We start from the raw sequence: 21,357 nt of genomic DNA, 5'->3' as shown, positions 1-21,357 counted from the left end.
ATTTGAGGAAAATGCGCTCTATTTCGAGGAATGTGGCCCTTAGGAGGGTCCAACTGCAAATCTAACTTCATATTCGTGTTCAGCGAGTCCGATTCGTATGATAACGATACCCATATTGTCGATCTTCAGTCACCCCAAAATGGGAGGGAGGGGGTGCCTATGGCCCCATAATCCATTCTTGAAGAAGTTGTTTGGTTTTCTATTGTTTTTTGAGGTCGGCGTGAAAAATTGCAGAATTATATCACTGGCGGTATCTTTTTTTTTTGCATGCGGTGGTGCTGTGACACAAAAAACACATTTTTGGTGTTTTTTTGTGTTATTGAGAGTGACCCACCCAGCGATTATTGGAAAGAAAATGTTCTAAAACCTCCAAATCCAACTTTTCAGCTGGCCAAGTTCATTTTTAGATTTTTGGCGAATTTTTGAAAATCCAAAATTGACTATTTTGGTGATTTATGTTTTTTTTTAAAGTAAGTACTTGATCAGTAAAAATGTTCAAAATAAGTTTTAAAACTGATATTAACCCCCAAATCCAAATTTCGCCATTTCCAACCATTCTGCAGCCTCCAGCGCTATTTTTCAATTTCTCCAGAATTTTGAATTTGCTCCAGAAGGCGTGAATATGAAGTTGGGCAGCTAAAAATCGAGTTGTGCTTTATACTCGATGTGTTTAACGAGTTTATCCACATTTGAGTCGATTCTGGAGCGGACACCTCAAGAGTGGTTTTTTGACCAGCTTTTTTCATAATAAAAAATCAAAAAAAAATCAAAATTTTACCGTTTGCGAGGAAATTTTTGAAATTTGCGCGAATCGCCGTATTTCGAACACAGCAAACCCCCTGAGGCCAAGTTCCGCCATTTCCAGCCGTTCTGGAGCCTCCAGTGCGATTTTTCAATTTCTCTAGAATTTTCAACTTGCTCCAGAAAGCGTGAATATGAAGTTGGGCAGCTAAAAATCGAGTTGTGTGTTACACTCGACCTGTTTAACGAATTTATCCACATTTGAGCCGATTCTGGAGCGGACACCTCAAGAGTGGTTTTTTGACCAGCTTTTTCTCAAAATAAAATATTCAGAAATCAAAAATTTCCCCGTTTGGGAGAAAATTTGCGAAATTTGCGCGAATCGCAGTATTTTGTCATGAACTAACCTTACGAGGCCAAGTTCCGCCATTTCCAGCCGTTCTGGAGCCTCCAGTGCGATTTTTAAATTTCTCCCGAATTTTCAATTTACTCCAGAAGGCGTGAATATGAAGTTGGGCAGCTAAAAATTTAGTTGTGTGTTATACTCGACCTGTTTAACGAAATTATCCACATTTGAGCCGATTCTAGAGTGGACACCTCACGAGTGGTTTTTTGACCAGCTTTTTTTCAAAATAAAAATACTCAAAAATCAAAAATTTCCTGTTTGCGAGAAAATTTTTGAAATTTGCGCGAATCGCAGTATTTTGTGATGAATTAACCCCACGAGGGTGAATTTCGCCATTTCCAGCCATTCTGGAAGCTCCAGCGCGATTTTTCAATTTCTACAGAATTTTGAATTTCCTCCAGAAGGTGTGAATATGAAGTTGGCCAGCTAAAAATCGAATTGTGTGTTATATTCGAACTGTTCAACGAATTTATTCACATTTGAGCCGATTCTGGAGGAGACACCTCAAGAGTGGGTTTTTGACCAGCTGTTTTTTTTATAATAAAAATATCCAAAAATTAAAGAGAGGCCCAAGAAAGGTTGGAAATGGCGAAATTCGCTCTCGTGTGGTTAATTAATGACGAAATACAGCGATTCGCGCAAATTTCAAAAATTTTCTCACAAACGGGAAATTTTTGATTTCTGAATATTTTTATTTTGAAAAAAAGTTGCGGTCAAAAAATCACTCTTGAGGTGTCCGCTCCAGAATCGAGTCAAATGTGGATAAACTCGTTAAACACATCGAGTATAACACACACCTCGATTTTTAGCTGCCCAACTTCATATTCACGCCTTCTTGGAGCAAATTCAAAATTCTGGAGAAATTGAAAAATAGCGCTGGAGGCTCCAGAACGGCTGGAAATGGCGAAATTTGGATTTGGGGAGTTAATATCAGTCTTAGGACTTATTTTGAACATTTTTACTGATCAAGTACGTACTTTAAAAAAAAAACATAAATCACCAAAATAGTCAATTTTGGATTTTCAAAAATTCGCCAAAAATCGAAAAATGAACTTGGGCAGCTGAAAATTTGGATTTGGGGGTTTTAGAACATTTTCTTTCCAAAAATCGCGGTCCCGTTCAAATCGGAGGCGGACACCTCAAGAGGTTCCCTTGTCAGTAGATACTCATGCAGATATATTTTTGAAAGAGATAAAAGTTTTGTGCATCAGAATTTGGTTCGGAGGTACGGTGGTTTAAAATTTTCCTTCGTCAGTATCTGGGGGGAGGGAGATTTTGAAAAAAATTCACATCGCTAGACTCATGTCTTCTCCATGTATTTTGGATGAATTCAAAATTGTTTATTCAATACTTGTTGACGTATGATTTTTTGCCATTTTGGGCAAGGGGGCAGGTGGTGGGCGATTTTTTGGATCAAACATTTTTTTAAAGGTACCCAACAATGTTTCATTGTTTCAAAAATCCGAGGACGGGGCATTTCACCTATTTTACCCGGGAATAAGTACCTACCATTTATTTTCAAAATCCAAATCCTAAATAAAACGTAAATTTTTAGATGAATTCTAATTTTTGTCATGAAAGCATTGCATCGTTTTTGAAAATTTAAAATTACTCAACATTCTTGTTTTCAACTTCCCCTTCCCAAATTTGTTCGAACTACATCGGGCTAAGTGACTGAAAAATGGAGGGGAGAGTCTGAGGTAAACAGTTACGAAAATTTTAGGTTCGTCCCCCCCCCTCCCTCGACACATCATTTCGTTACATCTCTAAATAAAGTGCAACGTTTATTTTGTGTAGTTACAATATTATTCTGCTTGCAATGCAGTTTACATACCAATTATTTAAAACAGAAAAACGTGCCAAATTCAGATCACATTTTAACAAAATCTTTTCGACTTTCAGATTCCGAAAGGGTAAGTACCCCTACCTAGACCTACCTCGTTTCGAAGCTGATATTTTATTTGGATCGTGAATTTACGCAAAAAGACTGTCTTAACCACGACGCAGAGAAATGGATCATCACACGGACAACTCGTTCAGTTTTTTACGAGATGAGTCATCGTTGCTAATGCTGGCTGCGAGCAAGTACGCTTTGCTTTTATGGAGAAACTTGTATTATGGCGAGACCCGTGATCATCGTCCCGCATGGTTTTCTGTCCACAAAGTATTGCCTGAAAGTCGCCTAAAACTGAATGACGAAGTTCCACCTCGCTTAAAATCGTTTATCAATGAACGTATTTTAAGAATTGGCGAAGAAATAAAAATGTGGGAGGTGAATTTCAGAGCAGCGGTGATAGATACAGCTGTGTCCAGTGAATGGCCCGAGCCTATCTCTGACAGATACAAGCTCGAAAAGGTTTTAGCTACTTACCGTCTCCAACCCGATGGCACCGTTATTACTGAACCTGTTGACAAAAAAATTGAAAAACTGGGTCTAAATTACGTGATGGCACGAATCGTGTTGGATGAAAGCGTCTCCGACATTTTGGTTAAAGGCTTCGATAATATCGCTTGCAATCCTGACGGCAGCGTATGTTTCCAAAGATCGGCCAGAAACCTGATCACGAAGGAAGACTTGGATCCTATGATGAAGTTCAGGATTGCGTGTATGTTTTGCTTGGAGGATCAAATCAGGGACATTTGGCCTTCGGTGAATGAAATACAAGACAGTGACGTATTGAAATGTGATAAGCCTCAGTTGATGGTGTATTGGAGCAAAATCTTGAATGATGTTTCGGTTGAGGAACCTTTCGTAGCGAAACTACTTCTTAGTTTGGCGGATGATCGAAATTGGGCTGCGTTCGAGTACCTTTTAGATAAGGTGAGCGAACAAACTCGAATAACCACGTGTATCGAGGTTATATGGAAACACGATATCTACGTTAATGCTAAACCGAAACGTGATTTCTATTCGATGAAACGAGTGCTACTAAAATTGAACGAAAATCAACTCGAAAATGTATACGCTCGAATTGGAGATCGCATTTTGTGTGGCTTTGTTTCGGATGAAAAATATATCGAGTACGCGATAGATGCGTGGACTTGCATGAAAAACAATATTTCTGGCAGTGATTTTTATAAGATTGTGCACCGGTTATGGCAGCAGGTATTCAATCCTTTTGAGTCGGAGCTCTCGAAGGTGAAGCAAACCAACGCTTTGCTTCTCGAATTATGGTCCACTGCATCTGAATCGCAGAAACAATTCGTTCAGAAGGAAACATTATTCGGAATATTAGATACCGTGGTTCGAGACGTTCACCTTTATGATTTAAAGATCATGTTCGAGTTACTGACAGATACGACCCTCGAGTTTAGAAACAAAATATGGCGGGAAAATTGGAGTAAATTAATCATTCGTGCGGTCCCTTCGGAAATGAAGCGATTGATGGAGCTATTCTTCGCTAACTGCGACGAAATCGAACAGTTCAACGAAACTTATGTAGCGAGCTTTGAAAATTTAATCGATTACTTCGGCGATATTGCCAGCAAAGGGTTGTATTCGGAGCTGAACGATTGCCTGCGTTTTTTCGTCAAGAATCCGCGTCGTTTGGAAGAGTTGAGTGAAGAAATCATTATGTCGAATTTAGATCGTATCGCTTCTTGCGATGAGAACGAATTTACCGAATGCCATCAGTTCATTCGGAATACTTTCCGTAATGCTGAAAAGGTCGATAAGTTTATCAAGGGGATGAGCTCGAGACCGGAATGTTTGGGCTGGATTTACTGCAAATTAGACGAGTGTTGTTTCGATAAAGTGGCGAATCTGTGCGGCAGATTTCCCTCCTCTGAAATAAATCTCGAAGAAACGAAGCGAGAGTTTTTGGTCTACTGTTATCGTAGCTTTGCACGTGGACAAATTTCCGGATTCCATGCCCAAACATTCACCGAGTTCGTATCTTGGTGTTCGCCTGGTGAAGATGAGTTATCAGGGTTGAGGGATTTGTTATTCATCGACGATATTTTTGAAATTATTTTGAGTAATTTTGTATTAGAAGCGTCGAAGGATCCGCGTGGGCCCACTCAGGGATTACTTTCTAGTTTTGATAATTTTTTGCGGTGGTATTTCGGTAGTTCGGAGGCTGCAAAACGTTATAAATCGATCAAGTTGTTCAATTGTAACGAATGAAGGGTGTAAAGGATGTCTTGCCAAAAGCAGACCCTCGCTGTGTTCAGGAATTTCTGTATTGGGGCATTGAAAAGGATCGGGATCAAGTGGAGAAGGTTAAATTTATGTTGAGTCAGGAGTCTTGATGAAATATTGTTAAATTCTCCCTTCCCCCCCTCCCCTCATGGATCGTTAGGTTGATAATTTGATATTATTATATATGAATTAGACATCTATCTCAATTTATCTTAATGTACTGTGACCCATCGTCTGATTACCACCTACCCATTGCAGGAGATGATTTTTGTACGTTAGTTATTGGATTTAAATTTCTATTCTTATTGCTGAATTCTAAAATGTGAACACTAAAGTGTTGACTGTTGTATTTTTAATTTTTATAAAATTGTAATCATTTTTATATAATAGGGATTTGTAAGCCTTACTCATGTGATTGCCAAAATATGAAAATATAATCATGTCCTTTTTTCCTGTCTTGATTGATTTCTGCAACGTGGATAAGTTGTCACTTGTAAAATAATCTTCATTCTTCACTATTACTTGAAGATCAATCCAGTGAGAGGAATTTCTTTGCATATTTACACGTTTTTTAATGAAGCTGGGAAGTTATCGGATTTGATGAGATCAGAACAGATCTGAATAATCCATTGGTTCAATTTGAACAAAGAACAGCTGAGTGAGAAATCTGTCCAAATCAGATTTTTTTTTACAAAATTTCCAATAAAGCTTTTAAAATGTCAGAACATTTTATTTACAAAAAAAATAAAAATTGTAACTTTTTCAAATAGTCTGTTATAGTTAAGGTAAGAATTACTGGATGGTAGTTGATGGTAATAATATACTCTACGTAAAATCGGCTAAGAAATATTCCCTAGGTGGTGAATATTTGCCGTACATCCCAGACTAGCTCAAATGGGAGAGTTACAATAATTCCAACTATTTTTTCTAATGAATAAAAAGTTGACCATTTGGCCGTTTTTCCAATTCAAAACCTAAGAATGAAGTTGAGTCTAAACCGATTTGCAATTGAAAGTAGAATTCTTACTGTAGACATACCAGCAACTGGAGAAAAAAAGTTCGCTTTCTTCATATTCGTTTTTGTCATGATAACCTAAAATAACTAATATGGCTTTGAATTTTTTCGAATTATCTACACCTTCTTTGATTTTAAGAACCCATTTCAACCCAATTATGTTTTTCATATTTTCAGTTTTAGGTACGAGAGTCCAAACTTGATTATGTTTCATAGAATTTAATTCATCGTTGATGACATCATTCCAGTGTTTTGCATCTTTACTATTCAAAGCTTATTTATAAGTTTTTGGCTCATTTAAAGATTTTGCAACTAAAATTCTAGCAAAATTTACAGATTCACTTGAATCAGGAAATTCATCAGCTTCATTGTCTTTGTCTTTGATCATTTCATAAGTTAAATTGTTGAAATCATACTCATTACTACAGCGGAGTCTCGATAACTCAAACTCCGTTAACTCGAAGCTAAGTCTGTTTCCCTTCAACTCTCCATAAGACTCAATGTAAAATTAACTTCTTTACCTCGAAGTAAAAAGTCCAAAAACTCCGATAACTCAAAGTAAAATTTTTGAAAAAGACAAGAAAAAACCTCTGTAAGTCGAACGTTGCCAACGTTTTGCCTCTATAACTCGAATTTCTAGTTGAAAACACTTGTAAATTCGAATCTCATTGATACAAAACTCTTTCACATCCACAATATCCTTTATCTTCAATGGTACCTATTGTACAATCTCATTCCATACTTTACTCGTACATAGGTAAGTATAATACGTGTTTCCATTTCAATCTGCTAAAAAAAACACATCTAATTCAAAACTTTGCTAACTCGAAATATACCAAAAATTAACCTCTATAACTCGAACTCCGATAACTCAAAGTCAACTCTTTCTCCCTTCAGCTTCGAGTTATCGAGACTCCACTGTATTTGAAGTTGTTTCCTTTGCAAGTTTCCAGAGCATAAGATAACAAATCGCACCTCGGGAGTAATAAGGTGACATCTCAAAAAAATTGATTTTGATGTTTTTGAATTTTTGGGGCTCGTATGACCCCCCTCAACCAAAAATAACACTTTGAGTTGGGTACATTATCTAGATCATGTAAAAAACCCAAATGGCCTAACTCAAAATCCCAACAACATTGCAAGTTGTTTGGAGTTATAAGGTGACATCTCAAAAAACACCACCTTTTTTGAGCAAATTTCATACATACAAAGTGTTAACAAGCAGTTTTGATTGTTTTGAATGTTTGTCAGTTAGAAATAGTCACAAGGAGTGCATTTTTTATTGGTTTGTACCTAATGGAAAAAATTTTTTAAATTGATCACTTTTCAGAAAAATGAATTTGCACATAATAATGAAATTTTAGTTTTTTTGAGAAAAACTCAAAAACTAAGCACTCTAGAAAAAAACTAACGACATTATGTCGATTGGAAATTTAATTCTCTACAACTTTGCTGTCATGAAATTTTTTTGGACGCTTCCTTTCATCTCCACATCAACTTTAATGAAAGGTTCTAACTCAAAATGTTTTCCAAACATTGAAATATTTCCTCTTTAAGATTTTATTTTTCAAAGTGTTCTTATGCTAAATGAAGGTAGGATACCAGATCTTTAAAATGAGGTGCTATTCATTCCTCACAATTAATTATAAGTTGATAAAAATAATGAATCAAGTTTTTTAAAAAAAGAAAATCACTCTCCTGTAAAATTTTACTTTTTTGAGATGTCACCTTATTACTCCCGAGGTGCGAAATTTTAAAATTGTCAAAAAGTTCAATTAATAAACCAAAAATATATTTATTTTTTTTCATATAATATTAATGCTTTTAAAAAAGTATAATTTTCAAACCAGGTAAGTTCTTTCTTTTCAAAATTCTCGAAAAAAGTTCTGATTTTTGTCAAAATTGTTGAAAAGTTCTGTTTTTTGTTTATAATACTGTAAAAAGTCCTTTTTTCTGTATAAAGTGATGAAATTCATTTTTTTGCTTGAGTTGCTGAGAAAAATTCCATCCAATTTTTATCAAAAATTTTCAAAAAAAACCACGTCATTTCTGTTTAAAAAAAAGGAGGCCTTTGCCAAAATTATGAAAAATTCTCTTCTGTCTTTTGTCAAAATATTGTAAAAAGGCTAATTTTTTCGAAAAAATAAGCCTTTTAGGTGCTAGAATTGCCGATAATGATGTATTTTTTTTGCCAAAATTAACGAATAGTCTCACCTACTTTTTATCAACATTGTTGAAAAAGTTGAATTTTTATCAAAAACGTTCAATTGTCAACGATTCTTTCATAATTTTTGTAAAAATTGTCATTAAAAAGCCCATTTTTTTATCAAAAAAAAAAAAAAAAAAAAGTACGAAAATATATCACCAGGCTAAAATTTTAAGTACTAAAAAATGTTTTTCGATTTTCGATGAATTTTTAAAAATCAAATTTGGACCTATAAATTTCAAAAAATCAAAATTTCACCAAATTAGCATAGCAAGCTTGAATTTGGTATGTGCCTTATTTTTGCCCTCCCGAATCGATTCGAAATGGTGTTGAACCGTTTGAACAGTTCTGGAGCCTCCAGCAGATTTTTGAAAGTCCAATTTTTAATATATACCTACTTTTTTAAAATTTCTGATAAAAAATTAGACTTAGGTAGATATTTATTAAAATCGTAAAGAATTCAGAGGTTTTTGAATGTCTCGATTGAAAATCAAAATTTTCTCAAATTGGCAAACATAAAAACTTTTTTGAATTTCTGTAAACAAAACTAGGGCTTTTCTCCAAGTCTGGCTGAAAAATCGTGCTTTTTTCAAATTTCTGATAGAAATCGAGATCTTATTAAAATCTGAAAAAAATTCTGACAAAAACTTGAAATTTTGCACACTAAAAAGGAACTTTATCGTTCATGAAGGTCATTAAAATTCAGAATCATTTCTAATGATATACGCGGTGTTTCTAAATTAAATACTCGAATGAATGAATAAATTTTTTATTTAGAGACGCCCAGCAACTTAGGCTTTTTTGCGTCTGCTGTTTTTGACACAGATTACAAATATTAATTCATTTTGCACAGATGATTACAAATACATTCAACAATATAACAACAAATGTAACATGTAAAAATAAATAGGAAATATATAACATGCAAAAAAAATAACATTGAAAAAATTTGAGAAAAAGCACTAAGGAAAAATAATGTGCTTAAATATCATTGAATAAGTTAGACACTTTTAGAAAAATGAACAATTTTTGGCACAGATTTTCATCATCAGCTTTCAGATGAGCATATTTAAAGTCACTGCCTAGTATATTTTCTACTTTTGATTTGTATAGTATGCATGAGTCTAGTATATGTTGAATGGTTACATCTGTATCACAAGTTGGGCATTTTTTCAGAGATTTTTCTGAGAAGAGTGAGCTGTGTGTGAATGTGGTGTGGCCTATGCGGATTCTTGCTAAAATTACTTCTTCTCTCCTGCTTAAGCGATATGAGGTGACTGGATTCGGTGGTATGATGTTTTTGTATGATTGAGTTTTTTCTTTGATAGCATTCAAGTTGGCAGAATCAATATTGACTTTCACGAGGAGAAATGTTGATTAAAATGTTGCAGAAAAATGATCTAATTTAAAAATTTGAGATTAGGTGCATGGGTGAATTTTGATAAGAATTACAGGGCTGTAATTTTTAATGAGTTCATTTCTAGCCTAACTTCTGTGACTTGGAAGCCATTAGTAATAATCAGCTGATTTGAAGACACAATATTCTGAACATCTTGAAAAAAAGGGCTCGAAACATGGAATGTTTGAAGATTTTAAAAACAACATTTTCAAGGATTTTGGAGACGGGCTTTAAAATTTTCGAAAAAGAAATTTTTGAAGCCAAAGTTCAGAAGATGGCATAATAATTTTTCATGGAAACATTTTTTTTCATTTTTTCAGTTTACTGCCTTCTTTTTAAGGAATCATTTTTTAAATAAAGTTTAAAATTTAAGAAAAAATATAACACAAAAAAAAACTATTTATTACATTACTTTTAATAAATTCATTATAAATTGTATACCTTTACCTAAATTAGTATGATATCACTCTAATTAATTGAATTCGAATAATAAATTTTATTGAAATACCTATTTATCCTAATCAGAAACCAAATAATAGATAAATATTAATCTGATATTTTTATGATTAGTTGAATATATTGAATAATTAATTTAAAATTAAGTTCAAGATTTAAAAAAACTAAAATAAAGTTGAATTTCCAACCAACACTGACGACCAATCAATACTGTCATAAGACCCTTCAATACTGGTAGAAAAAATCACTTTTGCGGGATCAGCCCAACTTTTAATATCTTTTACTTCATATGATGGGAATGGAATTTCCTTTGTTATGGATTCCAATAAGAAGCCGCAATAATTCGCTAATTCGTGTTGGCTAGCGATATTGTGAAGTGATGTGAATAGGTCGGTGAAATCAGTGTTCGGCGCCATTTTCACCACGTTCGATAATAAATCCCAGTTTTTGAGGATACATTCAACAAGTATATCTGGATTATTGGGATAGGTTCCATCTGCTACATGTGTTCTTATCGTTTCTACCAGTCTGTTTAGCCTCTGAACACCTCTCCCGTTTGTTACAAGTTGATATTCGTGGCTGTAGAAAATCCAGCTTGCAAATGCTTTCCACATTTCTTTTTTTGTAAGTATTCGAGCAGTATACTCCTTATAATAAGTTTGATTCTCGTCTTTTGTGAGGTCGCGATATTGTTTCTCAATTCCTTGCACCTTTACCTTAGGATTTAATGTATCTTTAGCGACATGATCATTGAAAAAAGTTTCATTTTTTGCTTGAATACGGTAGTCAAAGTATTCCGGGAGAGGATGAAACGTGAGATTATGCATCAAATTTTCAAAATATTTAGTTATGTACCGGTGATTCTTACCGCAGCGCAACACATACAGTTCCTTTGTCATTTCTAATCCTCTTTGTTTGTAGAGCGATATCTTTTTTTCTGAATTTTCTGCTTTTTTTTCGAAACTTTCTGCTTTTTTTTGTAAACTTTCTGCTTTTTCTAAATTTTCTGCTTTTTGTTGAAATTCTTGTGCTCTTTGGTTTGCAGCATTCAGTTCTAAAACCAATTCTTGATATGATTTCGATGATGACGATGGTGGCGATGTTAGCAATGTTGGCAAGTATAACTTGTCAGTATTTGCCACAGCGAACAATGTAACACTAGCAATTATTGTACAAAACGTGAAACAAAAATTACATGCCATCATTACAAAAATGAAATGCCAACCTGTTGATTGAATTCAAATTTAATTTAGAAAAATCAACCTTTACAAATGAACACCACACAACGATAAACTTGTGACTGAATTCAAGTTAGGTACTGACATTTATGTCAAGATTTTGAATACGATTTATGAAAAAATTTCATTATAGCTGGTATGTAGAAGATAATTTACTGCCTGAATCTTATAAGATGTACTTTTAATCTTTGAAAAATTAGATGACTTAATATATTTAAAAAGAGATTATTAGGAAAAAGGTTAAAGAGATCGTTTCAAAAGTATAGATAAGTAGAAATGAACCTACCTAATTCAATCAAAAAAAACTTTCCGATTCGATCATTCAAAGTATCATTAAAGCAAGAAAAACTTTTTCATCCAATATGTACATGTGAAAATTCATTGCAATGTATTATATCATATGTATCTGTTTGCGTTCTCATTTAAAAGAAATAATATTAGCTTACTGCAGAAAGAAATAAAAATACAAAAAAAAATTGTTCTTGATCAACTAAAGCAATATCTACATATTTTTCAACGTAATAAACATACTTAATCTTCATTATGCTTGATAAAAACTTGTGTATTAAATATGAATATTTCGTCATATAATTTTTCTTAGTGAAAAAATCGTAGCAGCTTTTGAGAAACATATCCATTTCGAAAAAAATTTATGCAACAAACTTTTGTAGTGAAGGTCTAAAGGGGCATTCTATGGAATTGGATTTGGATAGGTAAAATGATCAATCAAATCAAATCAACTTTATTTTTTGCAATAGGCAGCATTGCTGCATTTACAAGGTCGACTTATTTTTACTAACAGTATAGGAATGATAAAAATACACAAAAAAAAGAATAAAATGAAATAATATGAAACAAAATGAAATAAATGCGCCATGTACAGCATTATAGAGATATAGGATTAGCACAGATATTTAAATAGACACCTTCATAATAGAAACTAAAAAACAACATAATTGTAATAAATCAGAAAAAATACATTCTAAAAAAATTGAGATATTTTGTACATTTATGAAGATTCTTAGAATTACAGTAAAACCTCAATAAGTGCAAACTCAAGGGAGAGGTTATTTTCAAACAATTAGCACTTATTGAGGTAAACAATTCACAAAGGTTTAATTCTCCTACAATTTCCATTGCCTACATAATTTTGCATTTAGAACATCCTAAAATTTTTGGAGTATACAAAAAAAATTAAAAAGAAACAATGTGATGTTGTATGAATGATCATAAATATTGAAGATGATAAATCAAAAATACAAGGAGTTGCTGAAAGTTCAGTTTCTAATGCACTCAGTTATGTAATAGCGTCCATATACTCATCTATTGAAGAAAATGCTTTTTTTAGCAGCCATTTTTTCAGAGTTTTAGAAAATAGTTTTGTGCAATTGATAATTTTGATTTCATTTGGAATTTTGTTATAAATTCTTACAGTAAAATTTAGTCCTGAATTGTGTGCTATGTATGTAGTTGTTGGATATTTCTAGTATAATGACCATGTTGAGGGGTATATAATTTTACTATGCCCTTCTTCACAATTTGGGCTATCAGATATATGTACATATAAGCAGGGTAAGGTTAAAATTTCATTTGAAAGAAAGACATTCTTGCATGATTCTATGACTTGCACTCAATAGATGATTCTTATTGCTCGTTTTTGTAATACAAAAATTCTCTGCAGAAGACTGATATTACTGCCCCAAATCACCAAGCGGTATGCCATATTACACTGGAACATTCCATAATATGTCATTTTTAAAGTTTGCACATTGGTGACACCTTTTAATTGCCAAAGAAGATAATTTATTGATGATAGTTTCCCAGCTCAATAGTCTATGTGATCAGTCCAAGTTGGACTGAAGTTGATGTATGCTCCCAAAAATTTTAGACATTCAACTTTAGTACTAAGCAGTGCCAAATTTAAATTTTGTGTGCTGTGACCAAAATATATTAGATTTGTTTTCACAACATTTAATTTCATTTTATTTATTCTGAACCAAGCTACCAAATCGTCCACAACCTGTTGTACTGAGACACCCATATTCATAGGAATCAGTGCTGTAGTGTCATCTGCAAATAGGATCAAGTTACTCCTTACATTTTTTGGAAGGTCATTGACGTAATAAATAAAGAACAGGGGACCTAATATTGACCCCTGTGGAACTCCTTGCTCAACTGGATAATGTTCAGAGAAATGGTATTCTCCATTAATTTATATCTTCTGTCTTAACAATTTGAGTTCTATTTTTGAGAAAGGATGCGGTCCAGTCTAAAGCCACCCCTCTAATAACATACTTTTCTAGTTTACCTCGCAATATTTTACGATTAATCATATCAAATGGTTTTGAAAGATCGCAAAATAACCCTATAATGTCATTTTTGTTGTGGAGATTTTCCAAGATATTGTGAATAAGTTGATAAATGGCACTCGTTGTATTTTTGTTTTTGCAAAATCCATATTGGAAGCTGTGTAACAAATTATTATCACTGAAAAATTTTGATATACGTTTATAAAATAAGCTTTCTAAAACTTTGGAAAACACTGATGTCATGGAAATGTGTGTGTAGTTATTCATGGCACTTCTATCACCCTTTTTGAATACAGGTGTCACAATATTGACCTTAAGGATATTGGGGAAGGCTTCTTCCAGTTCCTGGACATCTACCTGAAGCCGTTTTCCCGACATCCATATTCCCAACAGGACATTTTCCCGACACCTATATCCCCAAAATCCAATTTCACAAATGCTATTAATTTTTCTCAAATTGTTATAAGTTCAAACCATTTTTTAATTTTTTCCCAAATGTTGTAAATTAAACTATATTTTATTAAATAATATCTACAAATTTATTGGATAATTTTTTCGAAAAGGGCTATAAATTTAAAGTGGGAACCTACTTATTTCATAGATTAATGTTGTAAGACAATGTACAGAGGAACTCCAGGACCTTATTATCTTTCTTGCTACAGCCTGAATTCGTTTCTGTGCCTGCACCCACTTCTGTTTTGGCAGGGCTTCAACTTTTCTGCCCAAAGCCAGCTCCACCACGCAGCTTTCCATATTGGCCTGCTTTTTTTGTAGTTCAGGGAGGGCTGAATAAAGATCTGGGTGATTACAGGTGACAACTATTTGAAACCTGTTATGCCAGCCCTCGCTAACATTATTCGTCATTTAAGTCGTGCTATGGAAATGTATGTATATATGTAGGTGTTGGGAAAACAGGTGTCGGGAAAATGTCCTTTTGGGGAGATATTTCATGAAATTGGGTTTCAGAGATATAGGTGTTGGGAAAATGTCCTGTCGGGAATATGGGTGTTGGGAAAACGGCTTCGGGTAAATGTCAGGGAACCCTCCTTCCTGAACAGACATGTTGAAGAGGCTGGCTAATGGTTCAGTGATGTATGGCGCTACTATTTTCAGTATAATATAGAATAATATCAAGTACATGGTAGTCTTTTGAATAGGAATTTTTGAGTGAGTGAATTACATTCATTGACCTCCCTTGAGTTTGTTGGTGCAATGAAGAATGTAGAATTATTGGATGTGTTTAAATTATCCAAGGGATTTTCATCATCCTTCAAGTTTTCTACCTTTGGTAAATTACAAAAGAATTTATTTAAAGCAGAGGCAATTTCCAGTGGATTGGTTACCATGCAAGTTTGGTCCATAATACGAGTATAATCTATACAGTTTATCTTTTTTTTTTTTGTTTTGATAAGTTCCTAGGAGGTTTTGTTCATGTTTTTTGGCATTTTGGAGTTTTCTATCATTTGCAGTTTTTTTTTTCATTTTCAATTAAAGTGTTATATTTTTGTTTAGTTATTTTATATTTTTCTTTTAGGTATGGAGAGTAAAAAGTCTTCTTCATGCTATGAAGGTCCATTAAATTTTGCTTAACAGTTTTGATTTCAATTTGGGTGGGTAGGGGGAATTTTGTAATACTTTTTTGTTTCCCTTTCACTTAACCAAATTGGAATGACACATCATAATGCAATAAGAACACATTTAGGAAACTCTGAAAAACTGTATTAATGGTACATATCTGTTTCAGTCCAACAGTTACTCCAATTCTCACCCATAAGTAACCTGAGAAAAGTTCCCTTGGTGGTGTCATAAGTATTATTCGTTGCTGAGGTTTTACATAATTTACTTCTTGTAGTTTCGAGCGTTTTATTGCCAGAGTGACTGCTTCAGCTCCAAGAGTAGATATTGTGATTGTGGAGAATTAAGCCTCGAGAGAATAATTTATGCTTCAAAGAAGCCTATTGGAAAGGGAGCTTTTCTGTACCAAAATGCAATGAAATTGAATAAATTTTGCACATGACGCGAAGTCGCGAATAGGTATCAAATAAAGATTGACAATTTGGGTATACGAAATCCAAATGATTCTCATTATTTCTTATCTGGGCATATTTTGTTTCGTAATTTTTCATCCAATCTCCTTCGCCCTCCCTTTCCCTTTCAAGTCACTGGATTTGTAAACTTGACGCGACCCATCAAAATGACATAAAATTTTGCGCTGAGCTCGAAAATTGCCATCTTTTTTAATATTGTCGCCCTCGGTTAAGTTTATGAAAATTTCTTTATACAATAAATATGCTAAGTTAAGGCAGAAAACGATGCCTTTGAAACGTATTCTAATGAAATCTTTTCGACTTTTAGATTCCGAAAGGGTACGTAATTTGGACGCTGAATTTAAAAAGGACTGTCTTAAAACCGAAATAAAGAAATGGACGAAGCTTTAGAAGCGGCAGATATTCGCACAGAACACCCGTTCAGTTTTTTACGAGAAAAGTCATCGTTGCAAATGCTGGCTGCGAGCAAGTATGCTTTGTTGTTATGGCGAAACTTGTATTACGATGAGACCCGTTACGGTCGTCCTGCGTGGTTTTCATTCCACGAAGTATTGCCTGAAAGTCGCCGAGAAACGAGTAAAATTCCACCTCTGTTAGAAGCGTTTATCGATGACCGTATCTTAAAAATTGGCGAAGAGATAAAAATGTGGGAGATAAATTTGAGAGCAGCGGTGCTACATACAAATGTGCGCATCGAGTTTGAAGAGGATCTCTCGAAAAGGTACGAAAGCCTTTTTACCACTTGTCGTTTTCTACCCGATGGTACCGTTATCACTCAATCTGCTGGGAAAGCTGTTAAATTATTAGGTCTGAAGTACCTTACGGAACGCTTGGTTTTGGATGAAAAGCACGTTGATATTTTGGTGAAAGGATTCGATAATATTGCTTGCAATCCTGATGGCAGCGTATGTTTCCAAACCTCTGCCAGAAACCTGATCACGAAGGAAGACTTAGATCCACTGATAAAGTTCAGAATTGCGTGTACGTTTTGTTTGGAGGACGAAGTCAGGGATATTTGGCCTTCGGTGAATGAAATACCAGACAATGATATATTCGGATGGGATTATGATAAGCCATCGTTGATGATGTATTGGAAAAATATTTTGTATCATTTTGAGGTTGAGGATCCTTTCCTACCGAGGCTACTTCTTAATGTGGCGAATGATCGAAACTGGGCCGCGTTCGAGTACCTTTTAGATCAGGTGAGCGAGGATACTCGAATAACCTCGTGTCTTGCGGTTGTACACAAAGATGGTTTCTATTCGATGAAACGCGTGTTGCTGAAATTGAACGAAAATCAACTTCAAAACGTAGGAATTCGAATCGGAGATGAGATTTTCTGTAACTTTGTTACAAATGAGAAATGTTACGAGTACGCGATAGATGCGTGGACTTGTATGAAAAACTACATTCCTGGCAATATGTTTGCTAGGATTGTATTCAGGTTATGGCGACTGGTGTTCAATCCTTCTGAATCGGAGCTCACGAAGGTGAAGCAAACCAGCTCCTTACTTCTGGAATTATGGTCCAGCGCATCTGAATCGCAGAAACGGTTCGTTCAGAAACAAGGATTATTCAGAATATTAGATAACGTGGTTCGAGACGTTCACCAATATGATCTAAAGTTCATGTCCGAGTTACTGACAGACATGCCCCTCGAATTTAGAAAACTAATATGGCACGAGAATTGGCGTAAATTAATCATTCGTACGATTCCTTCGGAATTGATGCAAATGATGGAATTATTCTTCGCTAACTCCGATGAAATCGAACATTTCAACGATGGTAATGTAAAGAGATTTGTAGAGTTGACTGATTACTTTAGTGATTTTGTAAGCAAAGGGTTGTATTCGGAGCTGAATGATTGCCTGAGTTTTTTCATCAAGGGTCCGCGTCGTTTGGAAGAGTTGAGTGAAGAAATCATTATGTCGAATTTAGATCATATCGCTTCTCACGACGAGAACCAATTAACCGATTGCCATCAGTTCATTCGTAATACTTTCCGCGATGCTGAAAAGGGCGATAAGTTTATCAAAGGGATGATCTCGAGTCCGGAATGTTTGGGTTGGATTTACTGCAAATTAGACGAGTGTTGTTTCGATAAAGTTGCAAATTTGTGTCGTAAATTTCCCTGCTCTAAAGTAGCTCTTGAAGAAATGAAGCAAGAGTTTCTGGTCTACTGTTATCGTAACTTAGCTCGTGGACAAATTTTCGGATTCAATGGGCAAACATTCACCGAGTTCGTGTCTTGGTGTTCGCCTGGTGAAGATGAGGTATCAGAGTTGAGGGATTTGTTATTCATCGACGATATTTTTGAAATTATTTTAAAGAATTTTGTGTTGGAAGCGTCGAAGAATCCGCGTGGGCCCACCCAACGATTACTTTATAGTTTTGATAATTTTCTGCAGTGGCATTTTGGTTGTTCGGAGGCAGCGAAACATTATAAATCGATCAAGTTGTTCAATTGTAACGAATGGAAGGGTTTGAAGAGTGTCTTGGCAAAAGCAGACCCTCAATGTGTGCAGGAGTTTCTGTATTGGGGCTTTGAAAAAGATCAGGATCAAGTGGAGAAGGTCAAGTTGAGATTAAGTCAGGAGTCTTGATGAAATATTGTCAAGTTCGTGTTTTTGTTCTTGGGATCTTTATTATTTTATATGAACTGCACATTTATGTTAATGTAATCATTTAAATTGACTAGATTTTTTGTGACCCATTCTATTAACCCTACCCACGCAGTAGAGTATTTTTGTATGTAAGTTATAGCATTTCTATTTTGGTTGCTGAATTTTAAAATGTGAAGACTGAAGTTTTGACTGTTTTAAATCTAATTTGTATGAAAATATATTATGTATTTTTACACAATATTTATTAGTATTTGTTAGCCTTACTTATGTGGTTGTAAATTATTTATGATAATATAATTATGTTCCTTTATCCAATCATGATTTTGATTTCTACAACAAGGATGCATTGTAACTTGTAAACTAATCTTCACGACTACATACTTGAAGAATAACGCAGCGAGAGGAATTAATTCTTTGAAAATTGAAACGTGTTTGAATCAGTGAAGCTTGAGTGATAATTTTCTCAATAAATGGAAATTTTTGACAAATTCTGCTAAAACAATATGTTTTGGGGCAATTTTGGCAAGAATAAAATCAGTTTGATAATTTTGAAAAAAATTGGCCCTTTTTGACAATTAAGTATGGTCACTTCTTGACTATTTTGCCAAAAACTGACGTTTTTGACATTTTCTTCACAAAAATTTTCTTTTTTGAGAACTTTTTCAAAAATTCACCCTTGTTGACTTGGGAAAATTTGGCAAAAAAAAACAGATCTTTTTAAGCTAGTTTGGCAAGTAAAATGCCTCTTGTTTGGCAATTTCTGAACAAAAAAATGTTTGGGGTGAGGAAAGGGTGAAAAAATCACGGATTTACAAACTTCTAGAATTAGGGTGCTTGCAAAAAATGAGTCACAAAAAAAGGGTTTTATTTAAGTATGTAACAATGCTTGGAGCAATTATCCTCCAACGATTTTAAAGGGCTAGTAACATTCTTCGAAAATTTAACCAAATGCTTGCCAGATTTCAGAGCTTTGATTTAAAAAATAGAAAAAACTTACGAAGCACACGTAACTATGAACTTTGTATGATAAGATTCACAAAATCATGAGGGGAAGGAAGCACATGACCATATAATTTTGGTCAAGGTGTGTAAAAATGTCAAACATCGTGTTAGGTGACTTATTGTTTCATGTGGTTTTAAAAGCTCTGAATAGGAATATCGGCATGATTTTTTGATGTGACCCCTAAAACGCCCTTCATTGGTCCCCTACATTTCCTGTAAATTAGAAAAATCGTGTGATGAAAGAGTTACTAGGTTTTTGGAAATTGATAAAATTAAATATTATTGTTCACAACCCAATGGTTCTAAACTATACTGAATTAAAGGCATGAGATCATGCACTAGATGAACCACTTGACCTTGTCAAGGGTTTGGTTGTGACTGTGTATAATTGGCCATAAGCCAATGTACTAATCTCCGGGAGATGTTAACTCTTCAGAGTGTAGGACCAAACTGACTGGGAGAGCCACTAAAGGCCTTGAAGTAACCCATAAAAGTGGCAGTCCGAGAGAACTTAACTAGTTCCACCTCTACCAACTACATATTAATCATGCAGGCGTTATTTATGCAAACCTGTAACCTGCAGATGTAGGAAGGACTGTGGGTTAAACAGGGTACAATGTGCTATAAATCAGCCATTGTTATCATCAGATTTGGTGCCACCTGACCACCTGCCTATGTCAGGTAGTGAGTATCCACACACAATGAACAGCAGGGGTTCTAAAGAATGAAATGTCTACCTGCTCCTACCCCATGCTCAGGAGTTCTGAACAATTACATATAAAGATTCTATAGCTATGCATATTTCTATTTTAAGGGTCCCAAATTTGGGGAAAGGGGTTCCTAAATCAACTTTGAATTTTTTTGGGAAATTGTTTTTTTTTTCAGAATTGTATTTTAACTGTAAACCCTAAATTTGAGTTTGACCTGATTTGTTCCTATAGGGTGAGAGTGAGAGAGAGAGAAAGGGTGAATATATACACCAAAAAAAAACAATATTTTTGGAATTTTTAGTCACATTTCAGAACTTTTGAAAAAACTGAGGTACAACCATAAAATATTTTACTGTGTAAGAATCTTCAGTGTTATAAAATTTGAACCATTTTCTTCTCGGGGAGGGGGGTGGGAATACTCTATGAAAACCAGTGAAGTAGCAAATTTACATACCAATTTTTGGGGTGCTATTTTTTCTCAAACAATTGAAAGCTCTTAATGTGTAGCTACTGTCTCCTAAACATATACTAGCAAAATGATTGATTTTGATGAGACTCAAATTTGGAAAAGAGGGTCCTAAAATCAACATGGAACTTTTTTTATATGCGAGTAATTTTTAACTCAAATTGACCACATTTTTTTTGGGAGGGGGAAATCCACTCTAAAAACCAAATTTTCTGAATTTTTGGAGAATAAGGCCATTTGATGTGTTGATATTTGAATTTGTATAGGTACTTACTTTCAAAAACGTATAAAATGATTATATGTATTACTCGATGTTCGATATTTTTTGCAGTTTGCTCAAAATTCTGAGGGACTGCACCTTCCATGCACCAGAAAGTCATAACTTAAATATGACAATGACACTCGACTTTTTTTTTCAAATTTTCAAATTAGGTATTCTTCTTCTTGGTGCCGTTTCACCCCTAGGGGGTATTGTGACTATGATGCAACAGAGCGTCACTACCTCCTTTGTTATCAACAATGGATCCCAGGTACACAAATCGATTCACCACTTCTTGTAGTCTACTTCTTTACAAAAGTCTTATCTGTAGCTCATT

At 34.4% G+C, this 21,357-nt stretch overlaps 1 protein-coding gene across 4 annotated transcripts in view; it reads left to right on the top strand.

Moving 5' to 3' along the window:
* Positions 1-21,357, top strand: part of LOC135844958 (uncharacterized) — a 150,766-nt gene that overhangs the window by 112,341 nt on the left and 17,068 nt on the right. For 2 of the 4 annotated variants that reach the window (XM_065363395.1, XM_065363388.1), the window contains one exon: positions 16,267-18,890. The exons of the other annotated variants lie outside the window; for them this stretch is intronic. In XM_065363395.1, coding sequence (XP_065219467.1) covers positions 16,334-18,562 — 2,229 coding nt within the window. In that variant the 5' untranslated portion in view covers positions 16,267-16,333 and the 3' untranslated portion in view covers positions 18,563-18,890. Of the gene's footprint in view, positions 1-16,266; positions 18,891-21,357 lie in introns of those variants that run through there. 4 annotated transcript variants of the gene reach the window in all.

This window comes from Planococcus citri, chromosome 1 (genome assembly GCF_950023065.1).
Source record: "Planococcus citri chromosome 1, ihPlaCitr1.1, whole genome shotgun sequence".
In the NCBI taxonomy this organism is placed as follows: Eukaryota; Metazoa; Arthropoda; class Insecta; order Hemiptera; family Pseudococcidae; genus Planococcus; species Planococcus citri.
The sequence above is the reverse complement of the archived record's forward strand: the minus strand, read 5'-3'. Positions and strand labels throughout refer to the sequence as shown.